The 17500-nt window shown below is 41.2% G+C and overlaps 1 protein-coding gene across 11 annotated transcripts in view; it reads left to right on the top strand.

Moving 5' to 3' along the window:
• LOC135107406 (probable 3',5'-cyclic phosphodiesterase pde-5) overlaps positions 1-17500 on the top strand; it is a 154482-nt gene that overhangs the window by 127175 nt on the left and 9807 nt on the right. For 9 of the 11 annotated variants that reach the window (XM_064017244.1, XM_064017243.1, XM_064017240.1 and 6 more), the window contains 6 exons: positions 2074-2218; positions 3754-3983; positions 4304-4498; positions 11206-11419; positions 12285-12386; positions 16860-16960. In XM_064017244.1, coding sequence (XP_063873314.1) covers positions 2074-2218; positions 3754-3983; positions 4304-4498; positions 11206-11419; positions 12285-12386; positions 16860-16960 — 987 coding nt within the window. Of the gene's footprint in view, positions 1-2073; positions 2219-3753; positions 3984-4303; positions 4499-11205; positions 11420-12284; positions 12387-16221; positions 16323-16859; positions 16961-17500 lie in introns of all 11 variants that reach the window. The other 2 variants (XM_064017238.1, XM_064017239.1) reach the window with 2 other exon arrangements.

The raw sequence follows: 17500 nt of genomic DNA, 5'->3' as shown, positions 1-17500 counted from the left end.
TTACTACGTACTTTCCTCTCCATGAAGGTATCTTGCAAACTAGACTTGCTTCTGAGCCAATATCAACATCGATGAAAAAGAACGCAGAGTTAGTCCAGATTTATATCACTCTACTTGTTTTATATTTACGATTTACACTACTACTGACTTTTCTCGTCGCATGGGATACATACGAGCATCCCTGGCGAAGTTACACTTTCTTACGGGCCAGTATTCATAAAAAAAAAAAAAAAAAGTGGAGTTAACAAGACTTTTGATTTACATTATTTTGCTTCTACGTACTTTCCTGTTGCATGGGACTCATGCAAGCATCTCTGACAAAATGAGGTTTGCTCCTGGACCAATATGTATGAAAATTGAAGCAATAAAGGGGAGGGAGAAGCATATACCCCACAGGAACTGGTGATATATATGAGTCTTGAAAGGGAGACGTGAGGCTGAGGCAAATAAAACAGACACAGGCAGACTGACTGAAGGAAAACAAACAGTAACAAATCAAAGCACACAGAGATGGACAGACAGCCAAATTTACACAAGAGAGTATGCACGTTACTGGAGCATGTATAGGAGTGAACCATACGTAGCGATATTGTACGTAAGTTTATGAATGTCCACGTGAGGGAATTTAATGAGTAAGAAGATACCGTAGTGTGGGATTATGGAATGTTAAAATTTTATAGTTTCGGGATATAAAACTACAATAGGTTTCAGAGGCAGTGATATATCTATTTTGGCGAATAACTCTTGACCAAACTGGTGAATAGGGATCATACTTCGACAGGTAAATAATTAGTGAACAGTTAAAAAGGTGATAGGAAAGCGATAAGGGAAGGAACGACGGGGTAAAAAAAAAAAAAAGGAGTTATGAGGAGCGATAGATGACAAACAGATGTACAACGGGGCAGAAGATAGACCAACAACAATTTTGTTCTATAACTGCATAAAAAACGACGAACTAACAAAAGATGATTACAGAAGGTTTGGGAAGTCCTAAAGTACAATAGCTTCTTTGATAAGGTGGTAGATGACTGGGATTCATTAATAAAGGCGCTAGGTTCAAAACAATAGGGAGGTTTAAAAAAAATATTAAATAGGTCTATGAATGGGGATGATACGTGGATATGTTTTATACAGGGACTGCCACGAGAAGGCCTGAGGATTTCTTGCAGCTTCCTTATGTTGTCATGTAATTATATCGGATAATGATGATAATTTTCACGTATGGTATGAGTGACAAATGAGAGAGAGAGAGAGAGAGAGAGAGAGAGAGAGAGAGAGAGAGAGAGAGAGAGAGAGAGAGAGAGAGAGACTGACTCGCATTCCACGTTGGATTTTTCATGCGATTAGACAGAATAAAAATACACAAAAGAAACAAAAGGGGAAGAAAAAAAATAATCATTTGAAAAATTTTAAATGAGATAGGTATCAAAAATACAAGAAAAAAAATAGTGGCTTATTGATTAAACCAAAAAGAACAAGAAACGATGTAAAAAGAAAATAGAAAAACAAACTGCCACGTGACCACCGTCGGGCGGCGGCAAAAGTGTGGCAGAGTAAAAATGTGTGGAAGAGGATAATAAACAGGAATAAAAAGGGAAAAATATATATTCCAGCCAGAGAGAGAGAGAGAGAGAGAGAGAGAGAGAGAGTGTGTGTGTGTATGTATGAAGGTTAAATTTACTTCTTCTCATTGACCTGGCTCACTATAGCGCTATATATACTCGCATTCAGTAACGCTTTGCTCTCTCACCACAACAGTTTTCCAAGACTAAACAGATGATTAGTCCAGTTATCAGAGCGTTTCTCCTGTCAGTTATATACAAATCTTGATAATCTGTCAGGGGAGCCATAAAAACACTCTGAGAAACCCGTGTAACTTCTGCTAGAGACTATTGAATGTATAATAAAGATGATACGCAGTAGTGTTTCAAAATACGGACTCCATCACCTCAACTGTCTGGCGCATAATAATAGATTCATTATTATATCCTTCTTATTTGCGTTACCTGATTTTAATTAAACGTCCCTCACCTTCTGCCTCCCGACTCACTTGTCCTTTTTATCTGATCAAAGCAGGGAAGGAGACAGCACGGGGTGGAGCTGCGGGGTGATGGGCGGGGAGTGGCTGTGTGGATGGGTCGCCAGCTCTCGCCAGGCGGTGCGGGTGACCTATCCCATCACTGACCCGAGGTTCCCCAAAGGATGCCCCTTCGCTGAGGTGAGTTGCTTCTTGCCGCATGTCTGTTCTTTAGTCAGTTATCTATGTCATGCAGTACTCCCCTCAAGGTGCTAGTTGTGTTAATAATGTGTTTGTATTCTCACGTGTTGTCATGAGGATTAGAAGGGGACCTATTTAGCCATACGTGATGATTGTAGTGCTTTTGAGTGTGTTTAATCCATGTTTGATCGCTGAGGTATCTACCACACGCCCCTTACACCAGCAGCGATAGTAAGAACATGTCGGTTTCTTCAAGTGACCAGCGGAATTCAGGATTTATTATGGTTTCATCTTCCTTTCACTATTATTTTTTTTTTCCTATATAAAGTTACATATTATATAGGAACGTTTCATTCATAACGAAAAAAAAAACAGTCAAGGAAAGATTGGTGCATATCCCTCCACACTATCTCCCCTACACTCACTCTTCCTTGTAAAAAAAAAAAAAAAAACGGAAAAAGACAACGAAATTATTATATCCGCTTCTGGAATGTCTTGTTACGTCTCTCATAGTAACAAATTCCTTTTACAAACTATAAAAAAATACTGGAGCTAAGAAATCAAACTCAATAAAAAAATACCTCGTTAGGATACGAAACCCTTATGAAAAAGAGGAGAGGAATGTGAAGGCAAATTCAACGAAATGATAGGATGAAAGATCAGAAGAGAGCACTCCAGGCCTGACAGCACGCCTACGCCCACCCCTTCTCGGCCAGCTGACGGTGAAGTGACGGTCTGTATCTCGTAGGTGGGTGTGCTGGCAGACAGGCCCGTGAATCTGTAGCTCAAATCATAATTAGAATAGTTATTGGACACTGGGACGAAATCAACTCAGTATTACTCAGTATTACTCAATAGTGTACCTATAGATCACGTGTTCGGGGTGCAGTTCACACGTACAGACACGGATCGTCTGCACTACTTTACAGCAACACAAAGCTGGATGTGTTCACTTGAACTTAATTAACACACTAAGTTTTTCGCGTCTCAGCCTAATGGATCTCTCTCTCTCTCTCTCTCTCTCTCTCTCTCTCTCTCTCTCTCTCTCTCTCTCTCTCTCTCTCTCTCTCTCTCTCTCTCTCTCTCACCTGTCCGCCACACAAAGCGGTTTCCTTCCACGCCAACAATAATAACTTTGTGACCACCACCACCGCCACCACCGCCACCACCACCACACAACCACCTCAACCAATCAGCTAATAACTCAAGCCTGCCAACCACACAGGCCTCTCTTCTATACTAACCCTTCTCCAACATCCATTTTTCTTTACTCTATCTCCCATCTCCAACATCCCTTCCTTCTTTATTACTCTCTTTCTCCCATCGTCATCCCTTCCTTCTTTGCTCTCTCATCTCCAACATGCCTTCCTTCTTTTCTCTCTCTAACACACTACCGACTCCACATTGCACGAACTCCAAAATTTATTCATCTCTCTTCAATACAATATAAAAATACAGAGTCCCATGAAACACTCGCTCTGCCACCTACACCCCTGCCACCTGCCACTCTCACCCGCCCACGCCTCCACGGACAGGAACAGGACGTGCACCACGCCCTGGTGATGGCGGTGATGCAGAGTGACGGGGAGCTGGCGGCGGTGCTAGAGCTGTACAGACGGCGAGGCAGCGAGTCCTTCCACACGGAGGACGAGGAAATCGTCAACTCGTACCTGGTGTGGGGCGGCATCGCGCTGCACTACGCCGAGCTCTACCACAGCATGGTGAAGCAACGCACCCTCAATGAGTTCATCCTCTCCGTTGTAAAGTGAGTGACAGGAGGAGGTCAGGAAGGAGTGATTTATTCATCTACCTATCCATCCCGTCTGATTATATATATATATAAGATAGGCCCAATGAGTGAAAGGAGAGGGTTGGAAAAATGTACTTGTTTATCCCTTGTGAAAATTAACAGGTAGACATGGTTAAGATAAAGACATGCTTGCCTCTGTTTCACCCCTCATATCAAATACTAATGAAAACTCTCTCTCTCTCTCTCTCTCTCTCTCTCTCTCTCTCTCTCTCTCTCTCTCTCTCTCTCTCTCTCTCTCTCTCTCTCTCTCTCTCTCTCTCTCTCTCTCTCCGCAGATCGATCTTCCAGGACATGGTAAGCATGGACACCCTCATAATGAAAGTGATGAACTTCGCCCAGAGGCTTGTGAACGCCGACCGCGCTTCGCTCTTTCTCGTCGACTCCAAGAACAAACAACTGTACGCTCGTATCTTCGACATGGGCAGCGAATGCAGTGAAGACAATCCCCAGCAGTCGTTCAAGGAGATCAGGTGAGTCAGTGAGGCAGTGGACTGAAGGAGAGAGGAAGGGAAGGTGGTTGAGAGAGATACTGTACTGAGGCAGGAAGAACTGGGAGAGAGAGAGAGTGAGAAAGAAAGGTCTGGTAGGAGAGAGATAGTGAGGAGGAAAGGTCTGGTGAGGGATATTGTGAGAAAGGAAGGTCTAGGAAGAGAGATAGTGAGGAAGGAAGGTTTAGTAAGAGAGTTACAGTGAGGAAGAAAGATCTGGGCAGAGAGAGTGAGGAAAGAAGGCTTGGAGAGACAGATAGTGAGGAAGGAAGGTCTGGGAGAGGAGAGATGGTGAAGGAGTTGGGGAGAAATAGTGAAGAAGGAAGGTCTGGAAGGAGGGATAGTGAGGAAGGAAGGTCTGGAAGGAAAGACAGTGAGAAAGGAAGGTCTAGGCGAAGTGAGTGGATTGAAAGAGTGAGTTTGTGAGTGTACTTGTGGTGAGAAATAGTCAGATGAGTGAAGGAAGATATGAATGAAAAGGAAGGCAAGGTGTGGTAAGTCTCAGGAGGGAGGAAGTTAAGTTTAATGAAGGTGTGGGTGCGTGTGCAGGGATCCCACGCATTTTATCCTAACCTTACGTTGCTGTGTTGCGGGATATGGGGCTTCTTTATTTGCATTTTTTTTTTTATGTTATGTTCATATTAATTCCTGTTACATTTTCCTTCCCATGCGAATTTTTTGTTACTAATACCATTACATTTTCCCTCCCTTGATATGTAAGTGATTCATAAATACAAGAAAAATATAAGTGAATCAACATTTTCCTCGGAGCTATATTCTTTTACACTAAGTACTACTATCAACACTCATTTACACCCTCCAAAACTTATTGGAACACAACAGTAAGGTAACAAATCAAGGGAAGGTGCTTCATTCACATTTCAAACCGATCGATATCAGAGTCCATTATCATTATTATTACTTTTTTTTTTTTCTTTTTCACCCCTCGCTGCTTGGGAGTTGTATAGCAGATTTTTCGGACCACAAACCAACGCGTGCTGCTTCCTCTCGGGGACACAGAGCATCGGCAAAAGTTCAGGGTTCAATGCAACAGAAGAGAAAAGACCACACGGGGCCAGGGGTGACTCACTGACTGGCTGTCTTGATAACCACTACCTTGATGTCTCTTTTATATGTTTATAGAACACTGGTGAACATCTACAAAAACTACTACTACAACTATTACTTACTACTCATACTATTACTACTACCACTACTATTACTAGTACTACTACTACTACTACTACTACTACTAATAATAATATTGATAATAATAATAATAAAAATAATTGCTACCTCACAAGAAAATGTTTTCATAATAGACAATCTTTAGTCCTGAAGGTAAACAAATATTTATCTCCAGCCTTTATTAATTAATCCTCAGAATTTTATCTTCCTGCCACACGAGAGACATTAGCAATATATCATAATGCATTCCTGTTTTCAAATCACCTCACAAATTAGTGACCCAAAGCACCTTATGAATATTATCTTACCTAAGCAAACTTATTATCATGTAGCGAATGAAAAAAAAAATATTTAGTCTTGTTTATCACCTCTCTCTCTCTCTCTCTCTCTCTCTCCTCTCTCTCTCTCTCTCTCTCTCTCTCTCTCTCTCTCTCTCTCTCCTCTCTCTCTCTCTCTCTCTCTCTCTATTTTTTCTTCGTCTTTGCTTGTTTTGGAACAGAAAACTATCCAACATTCTTATCAAATAATTTACACACACACACACACACACACACACACACACACACACACACGAGGAGAGGAATATCTGTTGCCCGTGCCACCTTCATTAAATGACTAAGTAGTGTAAAGGTGATATACAAAACGGACACAGGTAAAAAGTAGCGGAGAAGTCATGAAAAGTTTAAGACAGAACGAGAGGGAGAGAGAGAGAGAGAGAGAGAGAGAGAGAGAGAGAGAGAGAGAGAGAGAGAGAGAGAGAGAGAGAGAGAGAGAGAGAGAGAGAGAGAGAGTAGAATAGAAAAAACGAATACAAAGGAATATAAAGGAATACAAAGGAAGTATAAACAGCAACTAACGCTGAAGTCCTTACTAGGCTGTTTAGGTAACTATTTTTACGCTATTAGTGGGAGAGGCAGGATAGAACAGAAGAAGGCTCCTCCCGACCCACCCATCCTTCCAGCCGAAGCTTGTCGGAAAAAAAAGGAATGTTACCATGTTGTATAGAAAACCCACATGGAATCTGAAAGAGGAGAACGAAGAAAAAAACGAAAGAGAAGAACGAAGAACAGTAGGATCAATTAAGTGAACAACATGACAAAAAAGTAGAAGAAAAATAAAGAGAACGATTAAAATTACTAGCATTACAGAGACCAACTGTGTGTGTGTGTGTGTGTGTGTGTGTGTGTGTGTGTGTGTGTGTGTGTGTGTGTGTGTGTGTGTGAGTATCTAACAGCTTTAGGTGGTATCAGGACGCATATGAGGAATAAACTTAATTAGGGAAGGAGGTAATTGAAAGGAAGAGGAGGTGCTGGGAAAATGAAGTAGAAGGGTGACGAAGAAAGGATGGGAAAGACGAAACGGAAGAAGAGAAGCAGGAGGAGGAGGAGGAGGAGGAGGAGTACTATTAAAGTGATAATGAAGATGTTGTTGGTGATATAATGATAGCAATGGCGGTGATGATTTTAGTGATAATGATAATGGTGACATGATGATACTAGTGCAGGGAAAATCATAAAACAAAAGCAAGAGCAACAACACCTACTACTGCTATTACTACCACTACCACCATCGCAGAAAATTCCTATCATACAAGAAAAGCGAAAGAAAAGTATATGGACACTAAAACAGAAGCAAGACTACCAATGAAAAGATTACGTGGAAAAATGACAAAATCCACCAAATCATTCATCTATCCACCTATCAGTTTAATAAGACACAAACATCACATCTCGACTAACCGTCCTAGTTACTTTCTATCTCACATTATCTTATCTTTCCTGCACGTACTCTTCCACCCTCCACTTTTTTTTTTTCAGCACTCTTTCCTGCTACTCTCTCCCTTTAATTTCCTACCCTGGGTTTTCCTTCCTTCCCCCTCCCCTCTCTCTCTCTCTCTCTCTCTCTCTCTCTCTCTCTCTCTCTCTCTCTCTCTCTCTCTCTCTCTCAGCTCCTTTTTCCTCTCCATCTCTTTCCTAACCCGATATATAGTTTTCTCCAGAAATAATAACGAGGCGTAGATGAGGTCTCTCTCTCTCTCTCTCTCTCTCTCTCTCTCTCTCTCTCTCTCTCTCTCTCTCTCTCTCTCTCTCTCTCTCTCTCTCTCTCTCTCTCTCTCTCTCAGGTGGTATTTTTACTTTTGGCTTCACTTACTGTTGCTATAGAGACGATGGACAGCACAACAGAAGGATTGACATCAACAGCACCACCAACAACAAAAACAACACAACAACTACAACTACAACTACTACTACTAATAATACCACCACTACCTCTACTCCTCATCTATCATCCGTCTCCTCTCTCTTTTCGTTCCCTGCGATCACTCCTCACCTTCCTTAGGTTCCTCCCCCTCCCTTCCTCCCTCTCCAACCCTCTCATCCCCCTGCCCCACTCGACAATGCCATCTTCTCTGGTCATGTGACAAGGCAGGATAGTAACTATTCCCACTAATTAGAAATGAACATGGAGGAAGAGGAGGAGGAGGAGGACGTAAAGCAACATAAAGGAACATAAAGGCCAGGAAGAAGGGTGGAGAAGGAGGAAGAAGAGCAGAAGGGTGACGTCATGTACCCACAAAAAGGAATACAAAGGAATGACAAACAGCAGCAGATTTGTTTATGGGCACTGCATTATCTAGCAATAAAAAAAAAAAGAAAAAGTAGCAAAGATGAAGGCTCCTCCCCAGCCACCCACCGCTTCCTTCAGTCAGGGAAGGCGAGGAAAAAAAAAAAAAAGTCACGTAGGAGGAGGGCGAGGAAGAACAAGATGATGATAATAACCAGAATGAGAAAAGTAAAAAGAGGAGGAAGAGGGAGGAAGGATGAAAAACAGAAGAGGAGGACGAGGACGAGGGAAGAGGAAGAGGAAGAGGAGGAGGAAGAGGAGGAGGAGTTAAATAGTGATGGGAGCAAGTAGAGGATTGGCTTAGGCGTGTCTTTGTTCTTGTGGAAGAGAAAGAGGAGGAGGAGGAGGAGGAGGAGGTATTGGATGCATGATGGCTATGTAGGATGGAAGGGAAGGGAGGATTAAAGGAGCAAAGGATGGAGGCAAAGAACTAAATGAGGAGAGATGACATCCGAAGGGGAGAAGGAAATACAACAAAGAAGACAAGAAGGGAGGGAGGACAAACGGAAAAGGAGATAGAGAAAAAGAAAAAAAAAGAGGGAACAAAAATAAGGAAATAAGCAGATAAACGAAGATAATACAACAGAAAAGAGGAGAAAGACCGAATGAAGAAAGGAACCGACTAAAATATAATACCAGACGAAAGAGGAACAAGATTAGTAAGGAAGGAAATGTGAAGGCATGAAGGCAGCCAATAAAGAAAGTGAACCAGAAAAAGAACCAGGAAAATCATTAAGTAACTGGGATAGGTACACTACGTATCTATCGCGGCTGATAAGATAGATACCTTTTCTCTCCGCCCTCTTCATCCACTGCCCAACTTCTGAACTTACTGTGAAAGAGCGAATCATTGAGAGACTTGCTTCCCTCACTCGGTCCAACTCGCGGCTGCCAACTATGATTTAAGTAAGGTCTAAAGTCTTGTGGGAGTAGTGAGTCTCTCTCTCTCTCTCTCTCTCTCTCTCTCTCTCTCTCTCTCTCTCTCTCTCTCTCTCAAATATGGCCTTATCGTTCCACTTCATTTTTATTTTCTGGGTGAGATCAAGGAACAAAGAGAGAGAGAGAGAGAGAGAGAGAGAGAGAGAGAGAGAGAGAGAGAGAGAGAGAGAGAGAGAGAGAGAGAGAGAGAGAATGACGTGCAAGCGAACAAGGAAACAATTAAAGCCAATTTCAATTAAAGCGAGTTGTCATAGTGAGCTTAATTGTCAAGAGAAGTTTGTGAAGATGACAAGGAGTAGGGGGGGGGTGGGGGGGAGAGGAGATAACAGGAGAAGGGAGGGAAGGGGGAGGTGACAGGGGGAAGTGAAAGGAAGATGACAAGGGGAGTGAAGGGGAAAACTAAAATAGATAAGTGGATAGACAAAAAAAAAAAAAAAAAAAGAAACGGCAAACAGTGAATTGTTCGTTAGATGTCTGATATATATTGACGCCACTCTGTATAATGGTCTTAATTTGAGGATTTGCTTTTACGTAATGTAGATGCGTCACTCCAGTCCTCCAGCCCTCTTTCCTCCTTTTCCTCCAATTCTCCTTCCTTGCCCTGTTCTATTACCTCTCTCACTCCTCCCTCTCTCTATCTATCATCCTTCCACTCCTCCTATGCGCACTTCCTATCTCTTTCTCTTATGTATCGTTTCTTTCATCTTTTTATTCTTTTTTTTTTTTACTTCTTTATCGCTATCGCTCTTTTTCTCATTCTCGTCTTCCTCTTTCATTTTTCCTTCTACTTTATCACGCTTTCCACTTCCTCTGTCTCCCTTCTTAACTATTTTTTTTCCTTTTTTTCTTTCACTGTTCCCTCTCCTTTATCAGTCTTCACTTTTATTCACCTTTATCACTCTCTCTTATCTCTCTTTCTTCTTTTGCTGTTCTTCCATCTTTAATACTCTTTCTTCTTCTTCTTCCTTCACTATTCCTCCTCCTTTACCACCCCCTTCCTCTTTCTTTTTCACTATTTCTCTGTTATCATCCTTTACTTTTCCTCTTTTATTCATCCCTCTTCCTCTTTCACTTTTCCTCCTTTATCACTCTTTCTTCCTCCTCTTTCCCTGTTCCTCCTTTATCACTCATTCCTTTTCTTATATTTATTCTCTCCTCCTTCAGCTCTCTTTCCTCTTCTTTCACTCTTTTTCCTTTATCACTCTTTCTTCCTCCTCCTTCACTATTCATGTCCTCTTCCATCGTTCACCGCTCCTTCCTCTCAGTTCACAGCAAGAATCAGCACCGCAGCTTAGAACAAGAAGTCGCTCAACATCACAGACTTTCCTCCATGCACTTTTCATGCTCAGAAGCCTCTCAATACTCCTATGTTTACCCCACATGTTCGTATATATCTGTATTCCTCCTCTGCCTCCTCCTCTTATTTCAAGCACTTTAAAGATCTCAGTAGTATTTTTTTTACATGCATGCATTTATTTAGAGCACAAGGACACAAGGAAATAAGGTAAGTTGCGAGATGTCTTCAGGCCTACACGTGGCAGTCCTATCATGGAACATACCACCTTTTTCCACCTATCATATTTCCACCTCTCATCCTCATTGATGGATTTGTCTAATCATCTTTTAAAGTTCCGTAATGACGCAGCACTAACAACCTTATTACTGAGAACCAGTTTCTTCCTATTTCTTTTTTAAATGTAATTTTACTTAGCTTGAACTCATTATTCCTTGTCATAACATGCAGTGACTGTTGTTATATACCCTATATCATTTAAAGACCTCTATCAGATTCCCTATTAGTCTACGCCTGTCTAAGAATAGTCATAAACACACAGGACTGATCCTCGTATGAAAACTGAATACCACCCCTCCTATGAGCACTGACCATCTTTAACCACTTAATAAATTTATACATTTCTCTCTCCCCTCCTCCTCAGGTTCGCAATAGGGACTGGTATCGCTGGCATCGTGGCTCAGAACGGAGAGGTGCTCAACATTCCAGACGCTTACGCCGACCCGCGCTTCAACCGCACCGTGGACCAACTCACGGGCTACGTCACCAAGTCCATCCTGTGCATGCCCATCTTCATCCGAGGCAACGTAATTGGCGTCATGCAGATGGTCAATAAGGCTTCAGGGGTGTTCAACAAGGTGCGTGTTTGTCTGTGTGTATGTATGTGGTTGTTGTGGTGTGGCGGTGGGTGAGCGGCGGTAGGTGAGTAAGTGAGTGTATGTCTGTGTATGGAGGAGTTTGTTGTGGGGACGAGTGGTTGGGTGAGTAGGTTGTTTTGAAGTGGTGAATGGGTTTTTCGTTTGTTGTGTTGTGTGTGTGGGATGTAAGGGAGTGGGTGTGCTGTGTTGCGCATGAGTGTGTATGTGTATGACAGAGAGAGAGAGAGAGAGAGAGAGAGAGAGAGAGAGAGAGAGAGAGAGAGAGAGAGAGAGAGAGAGAGAGAGCCAAACAGAATAATAATGACCTTTACAGACAGCAACATTATTCATCAAAGAAAAAAAAAAAAAAACACTAAGATAAAAATCGGCAAAAATCAGACTAATTGATCAGCTTCACGTCAGGATGCAGCAAAAATTACACAGAATAGAACTAGAAAAAACACTCTTTCCAATAAAAAAAAAAAAATATTACCACCAGCCTCACTTTTCATTCACCTGTCCAAGGCTTCAGGTAACAAGATTAACTACCAAACTCCACCTCTGAATAATTAAGTCCCGGCTATGTATCATCGTTTTCCATTTCAATCCGTTTTCTATTTCACTTTTTTTTTCCATTCCTTTTTCCCTTACATCATTCATTTTCTCCCGTTTTATGACGTAATTTCAATCTTAACTACCTTACTCCACCATTAGTCACTCATAAATAGTTAAGTCCCTGGCATGAATCATCGTTTTCTTTCCTTCCACTCTCCTTCACATCTCTCCTTCCCCTTTCCCTTCACGTCATTCAGTTACCCCATTTTCCATTACTTTCATTCCTTCACTATTTTTTTCCCCATTTCAGGAGGACGAGGAGTCTTTTCAAATGTTCGCCATTTACTGTGGCCTCGCCCTCCACCACGCGAAGCTCTATGACAAGATCCGACGCTCCGAACAGAAGTACAAGGTGATTCACTGGTTCACGAGTGTTTCCCTCCCCCCCCCTCCCACTCCCTCTCTCTCTCTCTCTCTCTCTCTAACCTATTTACTTATTATATCTCCATCTTACTTTTCATCCAGCAATCTCCAGGCTAAGCAAAGTTTTACACGGCAAGTTCTTTAGATGTAAGAAACAACAACCAAGAGTAGTAGATGTTATATTGGATGGCATTTTATGATTTATTTTCTTTTCCTTATGCTTGATTATTATTATTTATTTATTTATTTGTTTTTTTAGCAGGACTGTCTCTGCCAACGGTTGCGCGAGTTCGGGTGATTTAATTTAGTCGTACAAATCTGCAGTTTCACCTAATAAGGCAATTTCTCCCATGTCTTATGTTTTACTCTTCATTTAAGTATTGGGTTTTTCTTTGTTTTTCTTCTTTTTTTTTTTTCTCTCTCTCTCCAGGATCTCGTTTTCTGTTTATACCTCACCCTCGTCTTCAGACAACCTTGGGAGACTCGTGGGGAATCGAGGCTTTTTGGGTGAAGTTGAAAAATAATAAATTCGTAGCATAAATAAACTGAAAATACATACGATACACTAGGAAGGAGGTGAAGGAAGCAAAGTAAATCGATAACATCTCTGAATCATTAGGAAACACAAGGCTCACCATAAATTCGTTGAACGATTGAAACTGCAAATTGGCCGTGAAATTTAATAAGCAGGCAGCCCACGCCGCGCCTGGAGGAAGCAAGAGACGCACTTGCACAATATGAAGAGCGGGGGGAAACGTGGGGCACAATAAAAATGAAACGCAATCAAAATTTTTCTTGAAAGTATCGTACCAAATATTAAATTAAGCTAATATAATACAAAGAGAAATTTTTCCACGGAGACTTTCAAGGTAATTGATTTTATCTAACCCCTAAACCTTTCTCCCCATTCTATTTTTATAGTTATTGCATTATGGCGGAAGAGACTCCAGGTAAAATTATATATTTATTTTTCATACACACAATAATCTAATTACTGACTAGAATCCCTCAAAATGTTCTTTTCAGTCTCTAATAAAATAGCATGAGAACCATGTAACTGCTAGGTATGCATAGCCCCACAATAGGCCAAATTAACCAACAATCACACCAATCAGAACAATTACAGGAACAATTATAGGAACATAAGAAAATAAGGGAAGCTGCAAGAAACCATCAAACCTACACGTGCTACTTCCTTACAAGTATCACCCAATCTTCCTTTAAAGCTACGTAATGACTCACCACTAACAACCTGATTACTGGGTCCATTATTGTTATGATAGATAAATTACGGTATTGGGAAGAATTATGCATGGATACACACACCTACACTCACTTTGATGTACGAACAGGCAGGTGAAAATCAATAGGCAGATGAGTAAGATATCAAGACGTCTCCACTTAAGATTACAAGACATCCCGAGGGAGAACCAGATGGCGGAGGTGACGACAACAAGGGGAACTGATACTCCATCGTGTTCTCTTTCTCATACTTATGGTTGGTGAGTATAATCGTAGGGAGCTTCAAAAAAAAAAAAAAAAAAAAGATTGGATAAATTTGTGAATAGGGATGATTGGCTGATATAGGTGGGTACTGCTTATACTGGGATTGCCACGTGTAGACAGACTTCTTGCAGCTTTCCTTATTTTTTTGCGTTCTTATGTTCTTGTATATATATAAATAATTCAGGAGAAACATACACATCCATGTACATAAAGAAAGAAAAATCTATCAATATATATAAAAAAAATCAAAGGAAATATTCAGAATACATGTTAAGACTTACCTGCGTCAGATCTCCACTTTGATCAGCAACAAAGAATTTACCTAATTAGTGATTCTACATTCAAATGAGAAGACACGGAGGCGCAGCAAGGATTAACGCAATAGTAGTAGTAGTAGTAGTAGTAGTAGTAATGATAGAAGTGGTAGTAATAGCAGTAGTGGTAGTAATAATAGCAGTAGTAGTAGTGGGTGGTGGTGGTATAATAGTAGTAGTAGCAGCTGCAGCAGTAGTAGAAGTAGTATTTGCAACGTAGAAGTAGTAGTAGTAGTAGTAGTAGTAGTAAAGAACATTAAAATTTTTGAAGTATGATAACATATCACCTCATTATGTACAAATGCTTCATTATTGACAATCCAGACTCGTTACTTTACCTTTCCGCCATGTTGTTCTTTGCTCCACGTCACTTCCTATAGAGACTGCATTTGACAGCTGGAGATGACAGATTGGCGGCAGCAACTGCAGTAAGACATCTCGGTCACACTTCACGCGTATAACAAGAGCGTTCACAGAGTGCCTCGAACCAACACACCACGGACGCTGAAGAGTTCCGAACACTTGAGCTACAAATAGACTTGGAACCACGCTCGTTTACCGTCATTCACTTTCAGCAAATAAAAAAAAAAAAAAAATAAAAAATAAATAAATAAAACTCACCGTCCCAACGCCATCACGGTCTCTTAATTGTAAAACCACGTCGCACACGCACACACAAACCCACGAACCGTGTTCTTACGTCCCGCCAGAACGCTACCCTTTTCTATGCACAAATACTTTTTAAATTAAGAAGTCACGTACTTCTCTTAGCGTGAGCAATATGGTTCTATAATTCAACTGAGGTATAGCACACAGAGGAGTGACTAATGCCAGCTTCACGCGATCTTGCTGATCGCAACGTTGAGTTCTCTCCGCCACGAGCACCAATGCATCACTACTCCTGCGCTGTCCTGTACTTCCAATAAGTTTCCAATTATTCAAAAGTTCTTAAAACCATTTTCATTAAAACTGCGAGTTAAAACCGGATATATATATATATATATATATATATATATATATATATATATATATATATATATATATATATATATATATATATATATATATATATATATATATATATATATATATATATATATATATATATATATACTTTTTTTTCAGTGATATATATATTACATACAAAGTTTCCCATTATATTGAAGTTAGTGAAGTTTCAAGTTTGTGAGTTGAGGGAGTAAAGAAAACGTATTGAGTCACTCGAAACGTGTAGGGCGCGAAACTTAAATCTTAATGTAATTGAGAAACACGGCGGTGCCTGTTTATTCCTTGCAACGCTTCCCATAATAACACGTCTTAATGATTTACGCAAACTAAGCAGACTCCAAGAGAAGTAGGATACACACACACAGCGTCAGTGTACCCAGAGGAGGAGGCGTGAGTGCGTCAAGACAGCCAAGCAGGGATATCTTCCTCTGTAATTCCCTCAAGACCTTAGTTAGTCATGTTATCAGGGGAGATGGCAGGCAAGCGTGACCTCAAGACGGCTTCACAGGATGGTAAAGGCGCCCCACGCACGGAATGCATCGAGTCTAATGCTGATCATGGGACAAACAATCGTGGAGGTCTTGGGAGGGATGTCAGTGTGCGTGACGCCTCCATTAAGATGAGGACGATTTGTGGTTAACTTCACAAAAATGTTGATATGTTGAGCGTTTCTTCTTAATATAAAAGAACAGTGCTCTGTTATAAGTGAGACATTTTAGATTGTACAGATTACACTTAGCTAATCATCAACTAATTAAAAAATGTTACCGAGCATAATAAATAATGCGGCAGACCAAAACAGCCTTGTAAAATGAATGAAAAAAAAATACCATTTTATGCCCTTTTCTTTCTTTTCTTTTTTTTTCACAGAGGAGTTATATATTTATTTGTCTGTTTTCTGTGAGCACAGTCAGTGTATTGGCTGAGACACCACCCTCACCGCCTCGCCTCAGGAGCCAGCCTGTATCTTAATGTCCTAGTTGCCTCCTCTTCCAGGTAGCCCTCGAGGTTCTCAGTTACCACAACTCTTGCTCTGACGACGAGCTTGATGTCCTGCAAGCTGAAAACGTAACCAAGCATATCCCGGGGGTGGACGAGTAAGTAGGAAGCTGTTAAGCGGCGCGTCTGTGTCTGTGTCTGCGGCCGTGTCCTCGTTTCCCATTTAGTAATTTGGTTTTTCTCTTTCATGCTCTGATCCATGGATGACTACTAACCTGTCCCCATCTCTCCTCACTATTTTCAGGGCCTATTAATGATACACCACGGAATTCTTAGGCTAGCATTGATTGCCTTTTGACAATTCCAGGAAAGTAGATTTATTTATCTATTACTCAATTTTTTTTTTTTGGCAAATCAACATAAATGATGAATTGTGCATCTGTTGTAGAGAACCATATTATGTGCCCCAAACATACAATACCAAAGTTGAAATCAAAAGGATGATGCCTGAGCGGTGACGTGTCTCCCTCTCTGATGCTTTAAATCCCCGTCACCGGACTTCCGTGAGCTATCATGGGACGCAAGCCATTCATGTCTTGCTTCAAAAGGCTGTCGCCCGCCACCCTCCCCTGCCACCTCCCTCCACCCAGACCACTGCTCCTCTAAAAGGTCCCCCTCCTCATCACCTCTTGCAGGTAGCTCTGGAAATGATGAGCTACCACAGCAGTTGTGCGCCCCTCGAGCTTGATATGTTGTCAAAAGAAGAGGTGCCCAATGTCTTGGCAGGCGTAGATGAGTAAGTACAGGAGGGGGGAGGCGGGGAAGGGGCCGCGCTTGATGACCGTGATGCACAAGCCTTAAACAATCATTGCAATAAATAAACAAGTAATTAAGTAACATTACTACTCTAGTTAACCATCAATGAAGCCAATGGCGTAATATACTTGTTTTGTGATCATATATCTTCAAAGTTGTCTTAAATTTTTAAATAATTGTAAGTATTGATTGGTTTCATAATAATAACAGTGTTCAGGATACTAAACCCCAGACTGTGTTATTAAGTATGAAGGATTGTGACTGATGACGATGATATGAAAGATAATAATGATCATGATGGTGATAAATGTGTGTGTGTGTGTGTGTGTGTGTGTGTGTGTGTGTGTGTGTGTGTGTATATGTGTGTGTGTGTGCGCGCGCGCGCGCTCGTGTGTGTGTGTGTGTGTGTGTGTGTGTGTGTGTGTGTGTGTGTGTGTGTGTGTGTGTGTGTGTGTGTGTGTGTTTAGTGTGTGTGTGCGCGCGCTCGTGTGTGTGTGTGTGTGTGTGTGTGTGTGTGTGT

The sequence above is a fragment of the Scylla paramamosain genome, chromosome 15 (genome assembly GCF_035594125.1).
Source record: "Scylla paramamosain isolate STU-SP2022 chromosome 15, ASM3559412v1, whole genome shotgun sequence".
In the NCBI taxonomy this organism is placed as follows: Eukaryota; Metazoa; Arthropoda; class Malacostraca; order Decapoda; family Portunidae; genus Scylla; species Scylla paramamosain.
This window is presented reverse-complemented; position numbering and strand designations above follow the sequence as displayed.